The sequence below is a fragment of the Squalius cephalus genome, assembly GCF_949319135.1.
Source record: "Squalius cephalus genome assembly, chromosome: 16".
In the NCBI taxonomy this organism is placed as follows: Eukaryota; Metazoa; Chordata; class Actinopteri; order Cypriniformes; family Leuciscidae; genus Squalius; species Squalius cephalus.
In genome coordinates, this window is record NC_137137.1 from 32,816,120 (window position 1) to 32,833,991 (window position 17,872).

Here is a 17,872-nt window from a genome sequence, read left to right on the forward strand (position 1 = left end):
ATGTTCTGTTGAAAGACAATAAACAGATTTTTTTTTTTTACTGTATTACCAAAATAACAAATATAACCATGGGGGAAATATGCATAGTACTTTTAATTATAAACAAGCTTGAAATACTCTGGGACTTTTATTTTGAAAAGTCTATATTTGTAGATAAAATATGCACTCTTACAATCTTCATACACCCTAAAAATACAAACACCCTAAAGTAAACATTTTCATAATTCATCAACAGTAGATCATGAGCAATCGCTTGGCATAAATGTACAGTATTGACTTTGAACGTGCAGCGCCAAAGAAATGTTACGTTTTGTTCTGTTATTGGAATTTTTTACTTCATTAGGATGGTACAAAACTTGGTAAAGGTTTTGGCACTTGCAACACACACACACACAAATAATGAACATAAATCGAAAAGGTTAAATGGTCCTGAAACAAGTAGTCACACTTGGACTCTTCGTGCATTGGAAATGAATGTGAGGCGAATTTCCTCTAGTGGAAGCGTTCGGTACTGCGGCCAAACATAATCTCCCTGAAAGCTCATTTTTTTGAAATATCAACCTCAAATTTGGATCACAGCTTGTTTAGATTTATGTCTTTGATTTTCTCACTGTTTTACAGTAAAACATGTTTTGGAAAATATATATTTCATTAAAAAAATATTTAATTACACATTATTTTTGTGCATTTTTCATAATAAATAATTCTATAACTTTTTTTTTTTTTAAATTCACTTCAGCAATAATCTGCCAAGTGTCGTCTTTAAAAAGAGACCAAACTTAAAATGACATAATCTTGAATGTTGTGCTCAAAAAAAGTGAATAAATGGACTATAACTACTGCTTAAATATAATTAAGTATCATAAAATAACATAAAAATACATGATATTAAATAAAAAAAACATTATCTAAGCTGAAATATAGAAATATACTTTCACTGAAAATTTCTGGTGATTTTTGATGGCCACGTGAACAGCACCAGAGGGTTATGAAATCATTGCAATTCCTTGATTCAGTTCCCAAAATTGAAAATCTCTTAAAATAATCAATAAGACATCTCATATACCATTTTTATGGACTTTTTATGACCTTAAATGTGACGAAACTCAGTTTTAGAGTTTGTAAGGACCCGTAAGGACCCCGTTTATGATCGTGAGTGGTGAAAAGCGATTAGGGTTGCAAAGGAGTGGAATATTTCCCGGAAACTCTCCGTGGGAAGTTAAGCTGGGGGAATTTTGGAAATATTCCAAGTTGGAAACTCCATGGGACTAATATGAGAATTGAAGGGAATTAATTGGTAATTTGGGGAAATTGTATCATATACAAACAAATCTAAACAACGTATTTGGTCAAGCATGCAAATGAATACAAATAATAAAATATAAAAATATTTGACTTGTTTGTGAGTTCGATTCTTTCATTGAACAACAAAAAAAGCAGGAATGTTGAATAAAATAAACATATTCCCTATGATCCCCTATTTTTTTTTTTTTTTTATGAAATAAAAGTCCCATTGAAAATGTGAAATGACATCAGATTTAGGGGTGTGGCCTCAATAGCCCTGCAGTGCGTAGTGTGCTGTGTGCATGTGATAACCCTAACCCAACTGAATTTGCATTAAACCTGGTTGTTTTAACCAAGATTATGTTGCAAGATATTTTCTATCTACATTTAAATGTTCTGTTATAGGCTAACCAGCCATTTTGCAAATTTCCAGTTTATTCCCATGGAAAGTTTCCAACTATGATTTTTGCAACCCTAATAAGTGATGCTCACACTAAATGGATTTTCCCTCAGTTTGGACCGACTCTATCAGCATCACCCCCTTCTGTGCATAAATGAGGCTTTCATCCAGTCTCTTTGCTTGAACACTCATAGACATTATTTAGGTTCTTTAACTTCTAGAGCAAAAATGTGCAACTCTACCTTTGCTAGTTCTGGGGTTTTGAAATTGATGATCTTCCCAAACTCTTTGGCATGAAACACTGACTTGACTCTCTCCTGTGAAAAACAGAACAAGATAAATGACGTTTCCATCATAACAAAATGAATCCTTGTTCAGGAGATATTTAATAGCATTAAACATGTCAGGCTCTGATTTTATCGGTTAATGCTTTTACTTTTAAAGTCCCCCTGTGGTGAAAATCCAGCTTTCAATATAGTTTATATGTCTATGTGGTGTTTTTAATGTGCTTTAAGACAAACCATGTGTAAGTTCATAAGTCGACAGCATTGCTGAGTATTTCCTCCTTAACACTGCAGTGAACCAAAGACAGTCTCAAAAACACACTTTGAAATCGCTGGTGTTTCTGACGTCACAAACTACCTTGTAACCAATCAGATCAACGTGTGATCGCCAACCAGTGGATCTCTGAGCTGAGTGAGTGAGTGGGGGCGGGGCTCATTTGCATATTCATAGAACTGCGTATACTAAATGAGGCAAGGGTGTCGAGTTACAGTCAAGCTATTTTAAGGCATGACAAAAAAAACGTTTTTGAGGAAAAAACTTTTACATATGTAATTTTGATGATCAAAGATGAGTTTGAAGGAATAAAATTATGCTTTTAATAAAGTCTTTTAATGCCCCGCCTACCCAGCCTTCCTTACATCATCAGAAAAGAAAAGTAATACAAGTTAACAACTTAGACTTAATATGAGATATGGTAATGTTTAGGGTTGGTTTCAGGGTTTGATCCCTGTTATTATATTTAGTGCATGCTATAAAATAACGTGCACAATAAGACCAGTGACAATCATGAAGTAAATAAAGCAGTTCTATAAATACACATGGATCAAACTGTGTGTTGTGTGTATGATGATGTACCTTAGCTTCTATCCGCAGTCTCCTGCCCTCCACGATCATGGGCGCTTTAGTGAACTCATCGAAGAGATACTGCCACTCGCACGTCAGCTGCCCAAACGTGCCCTTCGTCACGAAGAATATTCCCCTGCAAGAGTGAAAACACACACACTGCATCAGACATGACACACCGCGTCATTAAATATGATAGAGCAGCATATTAATAATCATTCAACTACATGGAGTTACGTGCATTTTTACATCGTCTGAAGAAAATGTGTGCTGTGTTCTGGGTGGTTGATCATATTTGCTGTATTATTAATCGGAATATCAAAATGACACATGATTTGGTACAATGTGGGGCAAGTTTATGCACCTAAGTGTAATATTTGGGGTTAGGGGAAAGTTTTATATGCCTATTTTTAATATTTGAGGATAGGAGAAAGTGTTATATGCCTATTTTTAATATTTGGGGTTATGGGAAAGTTTTATATGCCTGTGTTTAATATTTGGGGATATGGGAAAGTTTTATATGCCAATGTATAATATTTGGGGATAAGGAAAAGTTTTATATGCCTGTGTTTAATATTTGGGGATATGCAGGGCAGGACTTAGGGTGGTGGGGGCCCCTGGGCTTGAGTCACTTTCGGGCCCTACCTTCTATACATTACTTTAAATAGAACAAAATGATACATACACAAGCTATGTATTAGAGCTACACAATTCTGGATAAACTGAGAATAAAAATAGAGATCACGATTCTGAACAAACAACTAAACAAAATAACATAATTTATGTTAATTGCTGAAGTCTATTAAAAATGTTTAATGTCTGAATTATTTTTTTAAAAAAACTTGGGTTTGAATGAATGATTCAATTCCTCAATCAAATACACTTGTTTCATAAATGAATCAGCATTTTTGAACGAATCTCCTGAATGAACGATTCAATGAAAAATGTTTTTTTTTAACAGTCATTTGTCGCCATCTGGTGGCGTAACAATATAATCGATCCAATCGTTATTTGAAGTGCAAAGCTACTTTCAAAAGGTGACTGGTACCGTAGACAGTGTTACATGTTAAAAAACGTAATAATTTATATATATGATCACTGATTGAAGCTTGAAAAAGTTTTTTTCCAATAAATAAATAATGATTACAAAAGTTCAAAGTGATCATAAGTTTATTGCAATGCACAAATGTCTTGGTCAGAATGAGAATAAAACACTTATTTACCTGGAAAACATTTGTTTTGATTGTGCCATTTCTTTGAGATTTAGAATCCAGTATTCCTATAGGCTAATTATTGTTTCTTTTATGAATTTAATAAAGAACTCTGTCTCGTATTCTGTCCAAACGATCCATGTAGGCTACTTTTGTGTCCATTTGTTTTTCCTTTTTTAACCCGTAATTGAAAAACGAAAAATGAACAGTTGTTGTCTTTTTAAAACGCAAAGTTGAACACCAACATTTTAATATTGAACTGGCTACACCAACTGCTGCGCAAAAAAGTAAATTTCGACGAATTTTCAGATTTTTGTTTATGACTTTTTGCCCCTTTATTAAACATTTAAAATATTTACAAATTAATATGGAAAACATGTCGTTTCCATTGCAGTTTTGCGAAATATTCCTTTTTCGAATTGCCTGAAATACCACCTCATGCAAGCGTAAAAACTTTTTTGCGATAAACGGGAGTTTTTGCGAAATTGACGTGTTTCCATTGTGCTTATTTTCAATTCGCAATTTCAATTTGCGCAATTTAAAGGGCAGACAGGTTTTTTCAACGGTTCGGCAGTAAACGAGGCACTACGTAACTGCCAATAACCAATCAGCAAACCTCAAGATGACTGACATTTAATTTAGCTAATTAAATTATATTTTTCATTGCAGGGCAGGGCCAGGTAAAAATGCTAGACCAATCAACAAACTTTAAATGAAAAATTAAATGACTGACATATTATTGAAAAAAATCAAACGGGCGGGGCCCATTGAGCCCAGTCAAGTCCCAGTTAAGTCCGGCCTTGGGGAAATGTGTTAGTTGAGATTCCTGACCCTGAGTTTGAGCAATATACTAAATGCTTGCTCAAAGAGATGAAAATTTTGTCATCATTTTCTCCAAACCCATAATACTTTAGTTAATAAGTCTTCGAAACACAAATTAAAGGGGTGGCTGATTATGATTTCACTTTTCTAACTTTAGTTAGTGTGTAATGTTTGTTTGAGCATAAACAACATCTGCAAAGTTACAACGCTCAAAGTTCAAAGCAAAGGGAGATATTTGCTTTTACAGAAATCACTTTTTAAGGACTACAACAAACGGCTGGTAGAGACTACACCACATTCCTCCCGGGTTAGTGATATCATGAACCCTAAAACTTACATAAACCCCGCCCCCAGAACACGATTTATAGATTATCAAGACAGAATATGCTAATTAATGACTAGAAGATAACTGCACATAAGCTGCATAAATTCACCAACTAACCATTCAGAAACGTCCTGTTGCTTCTACATGTTGTCACTCCTTCTTGAGTCTCTCCATCTTTGTCTTGTGCATATGTCATATACAGTGATCATGTCTCTCCAGGAGACTTGGATTAAACTGCTTGATTCATTGTATGACGCCTTTATGACTTTCTAGGATTGCCAAAGTTTTGGGGTTACCTGACTTTTTTTTACCTGATTAACGAAAATCTTACAGGTTTGGAACAACATGAGTGTGAGTAAATGATGACAAATGTTTCATTTTTAGGTGAACTAACCCTTTGAGCAACCAAAACTTTTTGTTTTGTAAAATAATTTCCACGGAAAACTCAGGAATGTTTAGATGCACTGATTTTCCTCAATCTGATTTCAGTTCCTGATTGTTAGGCTACATGTAAACACACTGCTCAAAAAAAGAAGTAGAGATCCACCGATACAAAATCATTACACCGATTACTCATTACGACATCTGCAGATGTTGATAGTTTGGTGGGAATATCTCGAGATTTGATTCAAATGTTCTCATGCTGTTTAATGCTAGCACTAAAGACAGCAAGATACGTCTTCATCTTCAATGATTCATCTGTAAATATTTCAGGTGGGCCTACATGAGAAAACCCTCTATTTTGGTGCATTACTATAATATTACAAGTTAAAATTAATAACAGAGCCCAAACAATCATATATTCTATTATATTCAATATACACTCACCTAAAGGATTATTAGGAACACCATACTAATACTGTGTTTGACCCCCTTTCACCTTCAGAACTGCCTTAATTCTACGTGGCATTGATTCAACAAGGTGCTGAAAGCATTCTTTAGAAATGTTGGCCCATATTGATAGGATAGCATCTTGCAGTTGATGGAGATTTGTGGGATGCACATCCAGGGCACGAAGCTCCCGTTCCACCACATCCCAAAGATGCTCTATTGGGTTGAGATCTGGTGACTGTGGGGGCCATTTTAGTACAGTGAACTCATTGTCATGTTCAAGAAACCAATTTGAAATGATTCGAGCTTTGTGACATGGTGCATTATCCTGCTGGAAGTAGCCATCAGAGGATGGGTACATGGTGGTCATAAAGGGATGGACATGGTCAGAAACAATGCTCAGGTAGGCCGTGGCATTTAAACGATGCCCAATTGGCACTAAGGGGCCTAAAGTGTGCCAAGAAAACATCCCCCACACCATTACACCACCACCACCAGCCTGCACAGTGGTAACAAGGCATGATGGATCCATGTTCTCATTCTGTTTACGCCAAATTCTGACTCTACCATCTGAATGTCTCAACAGAAATCGAGACTCATCAGACCAGGCAACATTTTTCCAGTCTTCAACTGTCCAATTTTGGTGAGCTCGTGCAAATTGTAGCCTCTTTTTCCTATTTGTAGTGGAGATGAGTGGTACCCGGTGGGGTCTTCTGCTGTTGTAGCCCATCCGCCTCAAGGTTGTGCGTGTTGTGGCTTCACAAATGCTTTGCTGCATACCTCGGTTGTAACGAGTGGTTATTTCAGTCAAAGTTGCTCTTCTATCAGCTGGAATCAGTCGGCCCATTCTCCTCTGACCTCTAGCATCAACAAGGCATTTTCGCCCACAGGACTGCCGCATACTGGATGTTTTTCTCTTTTCACACCATTCTTTGTAAACCCTAGAAATGGTTGTGCGTGAAAATCCCAGTAACTGAGCAGATTGTGAAATACTCAGACCGGCCCGTCTGGCACCAACAACCATGCCACGCTCAAAATTGCTTAAATCACCTTTCTTTCCCATTCTGACATTCAGTTTGGAGTTCAGGAGATTGTCTTGACCAGGACCACACCCCTAAATGCATTGAAGCAACTGCCATGTAATAATCCTTTAGGTGAGTGTATTTCAGAAAACAATCACACTCAAATAAAAACTGAGTTGTACATCTCAATTGTACATAAGGCAGGTTTCATAAAAACTGATCTTCATGACAGATTCATTCAAACATACATAAATAATTAACAGTAATTAAAATTTTAACCTGGTTTTAACTAACGAAATACACTAGATAACTTTTCTGGGTTAAATGTAACGTTAAGTGACATACTGCTCACAAACTGTTTTATTGACGTTTTTTTGTGATAGAAACACTGACTGAGTGATTAGACATGATTCATTTTAGTAATATGTACTTTCAACATTCCTTCGGGTGTTTATTTCGGGCTATATATTGTAGTAAAGTGGAAGAGATTAGAAAGCTGATGAGACTTTGTGGAAACCCTGGCTTTAACTATGAGTGATTCATAGGGTTAAATAAAACCTGCGTTAACGCCGCTAACTTTTTAAAAACGCTTTAAAGTGAGATTGTGTTTCTGTGATGTTATTGCATCAACAGCCCTTCAACACCTTTTCACACACAGTATGAGTTGCAGGCAGATGTCAGAGAGTACAAATAAGTGGGCAAAACAACAGTGACATGCTTAACAGTACTTGTGTATGCCGAAATGTGCTCTTGTGACATATTGATCATGCAAAATGAGTGTTTTTTCATTATAAATCCACCTACCTTTTAGTGATCATCAGGAAATCTGATTCGTTCACCTTCGCATGAGCAAAGTACCTGTACTTGGCAAACCGTCCATTTTCAATACTCTACAAACCAAATGGAGAAACCAATTAATATATTACAAAAACACAATCCCGTGAACTTCTACGGTGGTAGAATCACGTTCCGACATTTGAGGAGCTGAAACATGGCGATGGAGTGGATATAATGACACAAGACCTGATGAAAACAAAACCTCTACATCATCTACTCATACACTGTATATCACACTAGTTTTAGGAACCCTAAAACCAATGTTTTTTTTACTGTTCAATATTTCAGTTTTGAATCTCATTGCCTATGTGAACGTGTTCTGGATGCAAGAATGCAAAATTTCTAGAATTTCCCTAGTAAAAAGACTCTAATTCAATGCAAAGTGTAAGCAAAGGTTTAGTCACGATGTCTTCTAGAAGACTAAAGTCACAGTACACACCCCTGCTCCAGCACAGAGTGTACTTTGTGCCTGTGAGCCAAATCATTTTGCAATGCATAGTGGGATTGATGGGTGTGGAATGGGTTAATGATGAAAAATGCACTTGGAAAATGACTTTATTCAGGAAAAAATGACAGATGATGGTGTGGGACAAAACATCTGAAGGAATAAAACCAAGATTCCTAATCATAAAACAGCAATATTTACATGTACTATTTTGCACACTAACTACTTAAACATTGTATATTATTCAGATTCAAATGTAAATTACACAATCACAAACTGAATATGTATTAAAAGGACACAAATGTAAGTGTATTGTCGTCCTCCTCATCAGTATCAGAGCTACTCCACTGAGAGAGGGCCGTTCTGCTCTGTGAACATGACAAGAGAGGAGAGTGTGAACAACATCAGGAGGCCTGGCAAATACTCCACGTAAAGTACAGTAGCGTTGTTTCTGTATTTTGTAAAGCACATCTAACACTACTGAGGCTAATATCTGCAACTCTCACAAGCTACACAACACATCACAACTGGACAAAGATGAAACTATCAAGAGCGCATGTGTCGACCGGCTGCGTTCGCGCACGCTATCAAATGGAGTATGCTTTGAAAGATAGCATGTGTAAAAAAAACAAGTATTACTTTTGGCTTTAAGGGACAGCAAGGATTCAGAGTAATGCATCTGGATCTGTAACAAATGTCATCAAGTTTTCATCAAGGATCTGACATCCATAAAGTAGCTTATCTTTCCTATTCAAAACTGTGTGTAATGTAACTACATCTGATGATAAAATTACAAACGCTTTGGTCCTTGTTAGTCTTTTTGCTTCCTGTAGTGTTTTGGATGCTGGGCTATAATTCTTCTTAACTAGTTTAACCTTCAAGATTTCCTTGGTCAACCAGCTAAACCAGAAAGCTTCACTGGTCCACAATCTAGACTAACATGAAACCAGCATAACCCAGCCTGGACAAGCATGAAAACTCATGTTGGTCAAAGCTGGTTGTTCAATGACAGTGGTGGGTGTTCAAGATAATGGCAAAGTATTTTGGAGCAAGAAACAACTGCAAATAAATGTTATTGTGTATATATACTATATATGTACTGTATATGTTATGTATATACGTATCTGGGTTGCTGACATGGATATATTACCAAGATGTTGTTTAAATAAATAAATCTTAAATATGTACACTAATTTAATGATTCAAATTTTACAAAAGATTTATTTTCAAAATTTGTTTTATACTTTGTATTCATCAAAGAATAATGAAAAAACCATATCAGTTTCCACAAGAAAACGGTTTTCAACATTGATAATAATCATAAGCTTGATCATCAAATCATCATATTAGAATGATTTGTGAAGGATCATGTGACACTGAAGACTGGAGTAATGATGCTGAAAATTCAGCTTTGATCTCAGGAATAAATTACAATTAAAATTCATTCAAATAGAAAACAGCTATTTGAAATTGTAATATTTTACTGTTACTACTGTATTTTTGATCCCATAAATGAGCAGAAGAGACCCAAATGACTCCAATCTTTTGCTTTATAGTTTATATATCACATTTACCATTTTCAAGCACCATTTTTGTAGTTTATTTAAATAGTGCTGTTAATGAAATATTTTAGTAGAAGTACGATAGAACAAATCTTGCATTACGTAATTATTTTCTTCTATTATTTGTTGTTTTAAATTGCATACTCTTCTGCACATGTCATGTCAACTGCCCATTTCTTTGGCCTATTGTCATGTGTCATGAACACATTTTGAAGGCAGTGCCAGTATCTTGAGCCCAGGAGTGTGAAGGCAGAAGTGTTCAGGTCACCTGGAGCATCTGACTGCCGATTCCCTCTCTCTCCTTGTACGGCCGGATGACCCCGTCCTCGTGGATGAACCGAGGAGGACGCAAACTCTCCACATCCTGAGACGTCTCTGCGGCTCTGAACGCAAATCATGCCAGAAAATGTGTCACAATCACAGAAGACTCTTTCCCAGACAAAAAAACATTAGGGCTGTGCAAAAAATTTTTACATTTAAAATGTGGTCGATTCAAAATCGATTCTCAAACGCCACGAATAAATTTTTTCCATATTTATTTATCTATTACCCAAAAGCCAGTAATAGTTTTCCTCCACTGTTCCTAGGCTTGCAGCCTACATGTTACGTGAGATTTTCTGTGTGTTTTATCTTAAACATAAAATAACCTGATCCTGTTTGATCAATGCGTACGACTGTTCAGACTCGTCCAATTTTCAGCATAAATCTTCATCTTGCATCAAAATCCTGTCTATTCATTGTATGCATTTGAAATATAGTGTACCTAAAATTTTAATATACAGGTTTGTAGCTCTTAAATTTTTTTTTTTAAGTAACCACTTGTAAACTTATGTTCACTGTTCTTTTTTTTAATAAATATAGGATTTGTATTAAATCTATATTCATTGAGTCGAATCGAGAGCTTGCGAATCGAAATCGAATCGAATTGTAACATCTGAATCGATACCCAGCCCTCCACTGCACACAGACACAGACACACAGACACACTGATAACCTTTTGATGCCCTGAAAGGTGCTGCTGGCCATGTCAATGATGCCCCCTGTTGGTCGGGTCAGAGCTCCAACCAAGCCTTTGCCCATACCCTTAAAGAAACCTGCCGCTCCTTCCTTCTGTGCTCCTACAGGAACACACACACACACACACTCATGACATGCCGATCAAACTGGACACACAGGTAAGATGAGTGTAGACCCTGAAATACTGCTAACACAACAGCTGGTCTGTAGCTTTACCTTTTATTGGTTTAGTCACGATGCCAGTGATGCCGCTTACAAAACCCTGTGTGATAGAGATCATATTTACAGAATAAAATGACTGCAGTGAAAGCAAAGTTTGACTTTTAGGCCATCAATCAATCACATTTTTATTTAATCAAATTATTAACATGATATGCTGATCAACTGATAAGGATGATATTAATATTAGTGTAGATGCCATTCTTCTTACAACGTAACAAATGTATCTGGTGTTATAGGAAGTGTTCCTGGTTCCGGTTGACCTAGTTTATGCAGCCGAACGATCCTTTAACGGATTTGAATTATAGAAATGTGATAATGTGTGATGTGTATGCCAGGTTAAAGAGATGTGTTTTTAGTCTAGATTTAAACTGACAGTGTTTCTGCTTCCTGAACGAGGTTAGGGAGACTGTTCCAGAGTTTGGGAGTTAAAAGGAGAAGGATCTCCCGTCTGCAGTTGATTCTGATATTCTAGGTATTATCAACTAGCGAGAATTTAGAGATCGCAATAGACTTAAGGCCAGATTTACTAACAGCTTGCTCCAGTGCAAACCTCTTTTGCCAGTAAAAATCTACCATCAGGATTTACTAAAGTAGCCGCGCTTCAATTATCCTTCAAATTGTGCAAATTGTAATTGCGAATTGAAAATACGCCCAATGGAAACACGTAAATTTCAAAAAAACTCCCATATGTCGCAAAAATGTTTTTACATGAGGTGGTTTTTCAGGCAATTCGAAAAAGGAATATTTAACAGTTTTTGCACATTTACAGGTCACCTGACGTACAGTAGATGGCGCTGTATGTTTGGACAGAAGACGAGACAGAGTTATTAAAAGACAAAATTATTATGGGAATACGGGATTCTAAACAACAAAGAAATGCCACAATTTCTCAAGATCTTGAAGCAGAAGGAGGGAGAAACACTCATATGAGCCGCTCACAGTATAAGGGTCTTTTCTTGACATTAATGCTGTGATAACACACACACGTCTCCTTCCATTAATAATAATGGCTAGTGCGGCGGCTGAGATATAAGTAAACCTAATAACATCTGTAGCAAAGATTGTTGGAATGTTATCGCCAGAGAAAAAAATTACATTTTAGTCCCATAACATCAGTTAATGTAAATGCCGTCATTTCGCTTTTTTTAAATCAACATTTAGAAAATATCACAAAAGTTTTGTGCCAATCTGCAATGGAAACGCGGCTTTTTTGCGGCTGACTTTATTGCATTTGCATTTGTAGGAGTTTTCCTTTCAGATGCAGTATTTATCTGAGGAGAGTGTTTAAATGAATCATGCAATGTGATTTACTAAGGTTTGCGTTTCATCAATTTACTGGTATTGCACCATTGTTTTAAACCAGATGCTAATTAGCGCTGCTCTTGATAGATTGCGTTGGTCATTATGGAAATGATCCGGCCGGTTCTGTGTTCTTTAATGTGTGATCACGCGCAGAGCTTTCCACTGACTTCTGCGCTTTTTTTGGGACTGTGCTCTCGCTAATTTGCCCTGTTCAGTAAATCTGACCCTAAGTGTTTATCAGATTTTAATGTTAGTATCTTAGTATCAAGTTATGTAAAGCACACTGGTCAAGATGTATTTTCTATAGAAATAAAACAACTTTGCCATGCGTGACTCACAGACACCAGGCCTTTCCCTCCTCGCGTCAGTCCTTCTCTCAGTCCGCTGGGCTGCTTGTTCATGGCCTCTCGTCTCTTCTGCTGGTACTCCTCATCCATGGTCATGGCGGCCACACCTTTAGCCATCGCTCCCGTGATCCGAGACGCAGCTCCGGCCAGACCGCCTGAGAAGAGGACGACCAAAAGAAAAAAGAAAAAAGGTCAGAATTTGAGTGGAACATTGCTGGTTATACTTGATATGAACCTCACGTTACCACTTTTGTTTAGATTTTACGGTGTGTAAACAGTGCACATAAATTAAATAAATAAAATAAAATAAAAATTAAATAAATAAAATAAAATAAAATAAATTCAAGCACTCTCAAGGACCTGTATCTATGCATGTTTATTTTCAATAACTTTCCAGGTCCTTCCAGGATTTTTTTTTTTTTCAGATTCACAAACTTTCAAGGACTTCAAGGACCCGTGGGAACCCTGTTCATAACAGTAAGGTTGAACCACTGTAGTCCCATGGACTATTTTATTGATGTCTTTACTACCTTTCTGGGCCTTTAAAGTTGCTATGACTTTGAAGCTCTCGGATTTCATCAAAAAGATCTTAACTTGTGTTTCAAAGATGTATATTTCAAAGTAATTAATGACAGAAATTTCATTTTTGGGTGAACTAACCATTTAAGGAAAGAGTCTGTGAATTCATAACTTCAGAGATTACTCACAGCTATTATTGCATGTTGCAAAAAGAGCGTACGTACCCACAGCCCCTCCGACCAGAGCCTTCACCCCGAGTGCCATCCCTTCCATGAACTCCTCTGGTCCCTGTATAGCACCCTGACAAACACACACACACACACACACACAAACGGTTGAGGCCAATAAAACACACTGCACACTCTTCACCAGTGTAGTTTTGAGTATTGTTGAGCTGTTTCTATCTAAAGTTGAGCAAAATTGGAATATTGCATAAAACATTTGTGAAGCAGCGTTTCCATCCCATGTGTTCAAGAGAGCAAAATCGGCACTACCTAGTAAATTGGCGCAAAATATCTGTAATAAAAATGAAAGCTGTTGCATTCGAGGAAGCCAACTGTGGCTCTTTTCCTACACCATGAATGACTTTTGTTGTTATTATTGTTATTATTATGCAATAAACGCTGTCATGTTCTCTTGCGTTGGGATTCTGGTGTTTGAGAATGTAATTGTGTGAGACGCTTCTGGAGGGAAATAAACCCAATCATTCTGATGACAGATTGCGATTGGTCCGCTGGTTAGTCCAGTTATCCAATCACAGCCTCTGTTGAGTTTTTCGATGCGCATCGAGAGATTTATTCAGTAAATGTGTTTCCATCGTAGTTTATGCATGTCTTCTTATCGGATTAAAAAAAAAATGTATCCGCCTCAATTGAACGCATAGTGTTTTATGTGCATTTGTAGAATCTGTGCATCTTGGTGTTTCCATCCAAAATTTGCATAAAATAGGTGGATGGAAACACAGATTGAGATACTATTCATCTATCTATCTATACACACATTTTGCTTTCCTCTATCTTTATTTAATATATATATCTGTTTGATTCGATTTTGATTTACTTAAGGTTATATGTTGAATGTAAAGCTGAATTGTTTTCCCTCTTAATTTGTAATGGGCCCATCCTTTCCTTTATAAGCTGTTGCTTTGTTCATTTGAGCAGGTCAGTTTTAGTTTGTTTGGTTGGTTTTTGTCTAACTGTTTCTTGACCTTATTTTCTGTTTGTTTATTTTATTTTTGTTGTAAGAAATGTATGAGTTTGTAAAGTAGATTTTTTTTGGGGTTCGAATAAAGACCCATTTTTCGTGAAAAGCTTGTGTTCCTTGTTCTTGACTTCTTGGTCCCTTCACAATCTCTCTCTCTCTCTCTCTCTCTCTCTCTCTCTCTCTCTCTCTCTCTCTCTCTCTCTCTCTCTCTATATATATATATATATATATGTTTTTTTTTTTTTTTTCATTTTAATTAAAGAAATTAGCGCATTTCTGTCATTTTTATTATTATTATTTTTAAATGTCTATATAGTTTTTATTAATTTATTTCAGTTTTAGTTATTTTAGTACATTAAGTAAAAAAATTATGTTTTGGCAACTAGCTGAAATAAAATATTTTTTTATAAATAAATATAATATATATATATATATTTTTTTTTTTAGAGTTTTAATTAATTTCAATTTAATAATTAACTATAATAACCCTGCTCTCAACACAGTGGAGAAATACAACTATGTAAATATAAATATAAAAATATATAAATAATTGAATAGTTAAAAAAAGTAATGTGGGTTTGGAACCTTCATTTAATTTCAAAACTTGCAGTTTAGAGTCATAAATGTTGAATCTCATCAATCGCTGTGTGTGAAGAGTTAAAGTTTCACCTGATACGGTTCATAAAAGAAGGCCTCGACTCCTTCAGACAGACCGCGGATCAGTCCGAATGGATTCCCGAGGACGTCTAAACCCAAAACCAGAACATACATCTGTTTGATGGCCTAAAACACATAAGACACAAGCACAGACACATAAAAACAAGTACTCGTAATGTATGCTTTAAACACACTGAAATCAGCAGCAGTCTGTGAAGGTTAAAGGTGAAAGGTCACCTGTTTGGAGTAATGGCGCACGACCTCCCACTGAAGCTGCTGAGTGGTGCGAAACTGGTACGTCAGCTCAAAAAAGGCAAGTCTAGAGAAAGAAAGGATACAAATGTATACATTTAAATGTAAAAAATTGGATTGGATATTTCATATCTTTGCATTACAGCATATGCATACTGTACACAGTGTACAATTCAGTATGTATGGAATATCCACAAAACCTGCTTCATTTGCCAAAATGTGTGGTCTGTTACTGTACATTTGCCACACTGCTACACTGGGTACCGTATCCCACAATTCAATGCCCTTGCCTTTCCAATTTTATGAAGGTCAGTAAGAAATGTATACTTTTATCAATCAATGATACAATAAAAAGATAAAAATATAAAAAAGTTTCTTTTGAACTTTCTATTCATAAAAAAACTATCACTATTTTCCACAAAAATATTAATATATTATTTCAACATTGATAATAAATCAGAAATGTTTCTTCAAATCAGCATATTAGAATGATTTCTGAAGGATCAAAAGGGTTTAAAATAGATTCAAATAGAAAACAGTCATTTTTACTGTATTTTTGATCAAGTAAATCCAGACTTGGTGAGCAGAAGAGACTTCTGGCAAAACAGATCCTTAACTTTTGAACCATATTATGATCACAATATCAAACTAATTTTTTTGAGTAAAGACATTTTCGAAGACATTTTCACACAAAAATGGACAAAAACAGAAAGTAAACATATGAATATATGAGGTGATATCTGGATAGTACTTAATTGATTAAACATGCAACATAACGAGGCTATATGACAATGTATACCACACACTGCATATTGTTTCACATAGCATTTTTAACAAGTATTAAGCAGCTGAGGGTTACTATCATTCACTAAAACTATTAAAAACCTTTGAAGTCAAGCTAAAATAAAACAAATATCAAATGAAAAACTTAAAGTAAATGAAAATGTTGCTTTGCCAACTAACTGAAATGACAAAAAAAACCTGAAATAACTTAAACTGAACTAGGACTAAATTGGAAATAAAAATAAATTATTAAGTTGTAGTACTATTTAAAAAATAAATTAATAAAATTGACAAAAGCACATACCAAAATTACTAAAAAAAATAATTAAAATAAAATAAAAAATATGAATATAAAACTATAATAGTAGGCTATATAAATAATACTAGCATATAACATATAGTGCTCAGTATGCAGTAAAACTGGCATGCTAGTAATTAATTCTGAGGACTGTAGAGCTAATGACCAAGATGCCTTTCTACAAGCTTAATTTCTAGCTAACTTGTTTTTGTCTGTCCACTAGAGGACAGTGTGAGTGTGTGAAGATTGAGTTTCACAGCATCTAACCACCCGTGAAATCCACAAAAACCCGCTGTGTGATCTGAGGGTTTGTCTGGGCAGAATGAGGAACTGCAGGGAAGAGCGAGTGCTGAGAAGTCAGTGTAAGTACTTGAAGAGGACGTCCTGAGCGTCAGTGAGCGTCGCTCCGATACTCTTCAGCAGGAGGTGGAGAGACTGAACGGGGATGAACTCGGCCTCTCTCTCTTTCTTATTCCCGTCCTCACCAGCGGTGCTCAGAGAGAAACTCAAGTGAAGCTGCCACACACACACACACACAGAGTTACACAATACATTGTACACTCAAAATGTGTTGATTTTGAAAAATATCATAAATATTAAACATTTGTGCATTGATCAAAACTGAATGTACAGACATAATCTTACAAAATATTTCTATTTCAAATAACTGCTGTTCTTTTGAACTATCTATTCATTTCAACATCGTTAATAACTATTAATAAGAATTGTTAAATGTGTTGATTTTAAAAATGCATTAAACAGGGCTTGACATGAACTTTTTTGCTCAGCATCCGCTGTGACTAGTGGTTTTCCAAAGTCACTCGCCACTCAGCATTTTCACTGGCCACAATTTGGACATCGATACCATGGGGGAAAACTGCCATATAGATATTTTTAATATTATCTCATAATTTGGCAGCAGGAATATTAGGCTGCTGTCACTTTAAGACCTGACGCACGGATCCATTATACTGTCACACATGCGTCTCTTCCTCAACTGTTTACGTTCACTTAAAACTGACTGTGTTTATGTAAATACTGGCCAAGACCGGCATTTTGACATTATTTTGTATGTATTTGACTGTTTAAGAGCAATAAACAGCAAAAAATAACTCAGTTTAGTTCTGAGAAGTGGCTTTATGTATCGTACTTTGGGTGTTTGTCCACAAAATCTGCGGGAATAAGTAAAATTATGCACAATACTCGCAATCCCACGGCGAAACTCAAGCCCTGTTACACTAACAATATTCATCCGGAGCAAATGAAAGGAGTGAGTGAGGAGAGGCGGGTGTGTGTGTCACTCGCTGTCGGAGAGATGAGAGAGAGAGAGAGAGAGAGTAGCTGGTATTGTGTGTCTATTCTGTGGGAAATGAGTATTGGAAGCGTCTCAGGTATTTCAGTATTG

At 36.0% G+C, this 17,872-nt stretch overlaps 1 protein-coding gene across 2 annotated transcripts in view; it reads right to left on the bottom strand.

Moving 5' to 3' along the window:
- The window catches only part of vps13a (vacuolar protein sorting 13 homolog A), an 80,148-nt gene that overhangs the window by 2,294 nt on the left and 59,982 nt on the right, over positions 1–17,872 (bottom strand). For both annotated transcript variants that reach the window (XM_079896186.1, XM_079896185.1), the window contains 11 exons: positions 16,838–16,983; positions 15,372–15,453; positions 15,147–15,260; positions 13,499–13,574; positions 12,747–12,910; positions 11,101–11,146; positions 10,862–10,985; positions 10,136–10,250; positions 7,828–7,913; positions 2,825–2,948; positions 1,927–2,001 (listed from right to left, as the gene is read on the bottom strand). In XM_079896186.1, the coding sequence (XP_079752312.1) occupies positions 1,927–2,001; positions 2,825–2,948; positions 7,828–7,913; positions 10,136–10,250; positions 10,862–10,985; positions 11,101–11,146; positions 12,747–12,910; positions 13,499–13,574; positions 15,147–15,260; positions 15,372–15,453; positions 16,838–16,983 (1,152 nt within the window). The remainder of the gene's footprint in view (positions 1–1,926; positions 2,002–2,824; positions 2,949–7,827; positions 7,914–10,135; positions 10,251–10,861; positions 10,986–11,100; positions 11,147–12,746; positions 12,911–13,498; positions 13,575–15,146; positions 15,261–15,371; positions 15,454–16,837; positions 16,984–17,872) is intronic.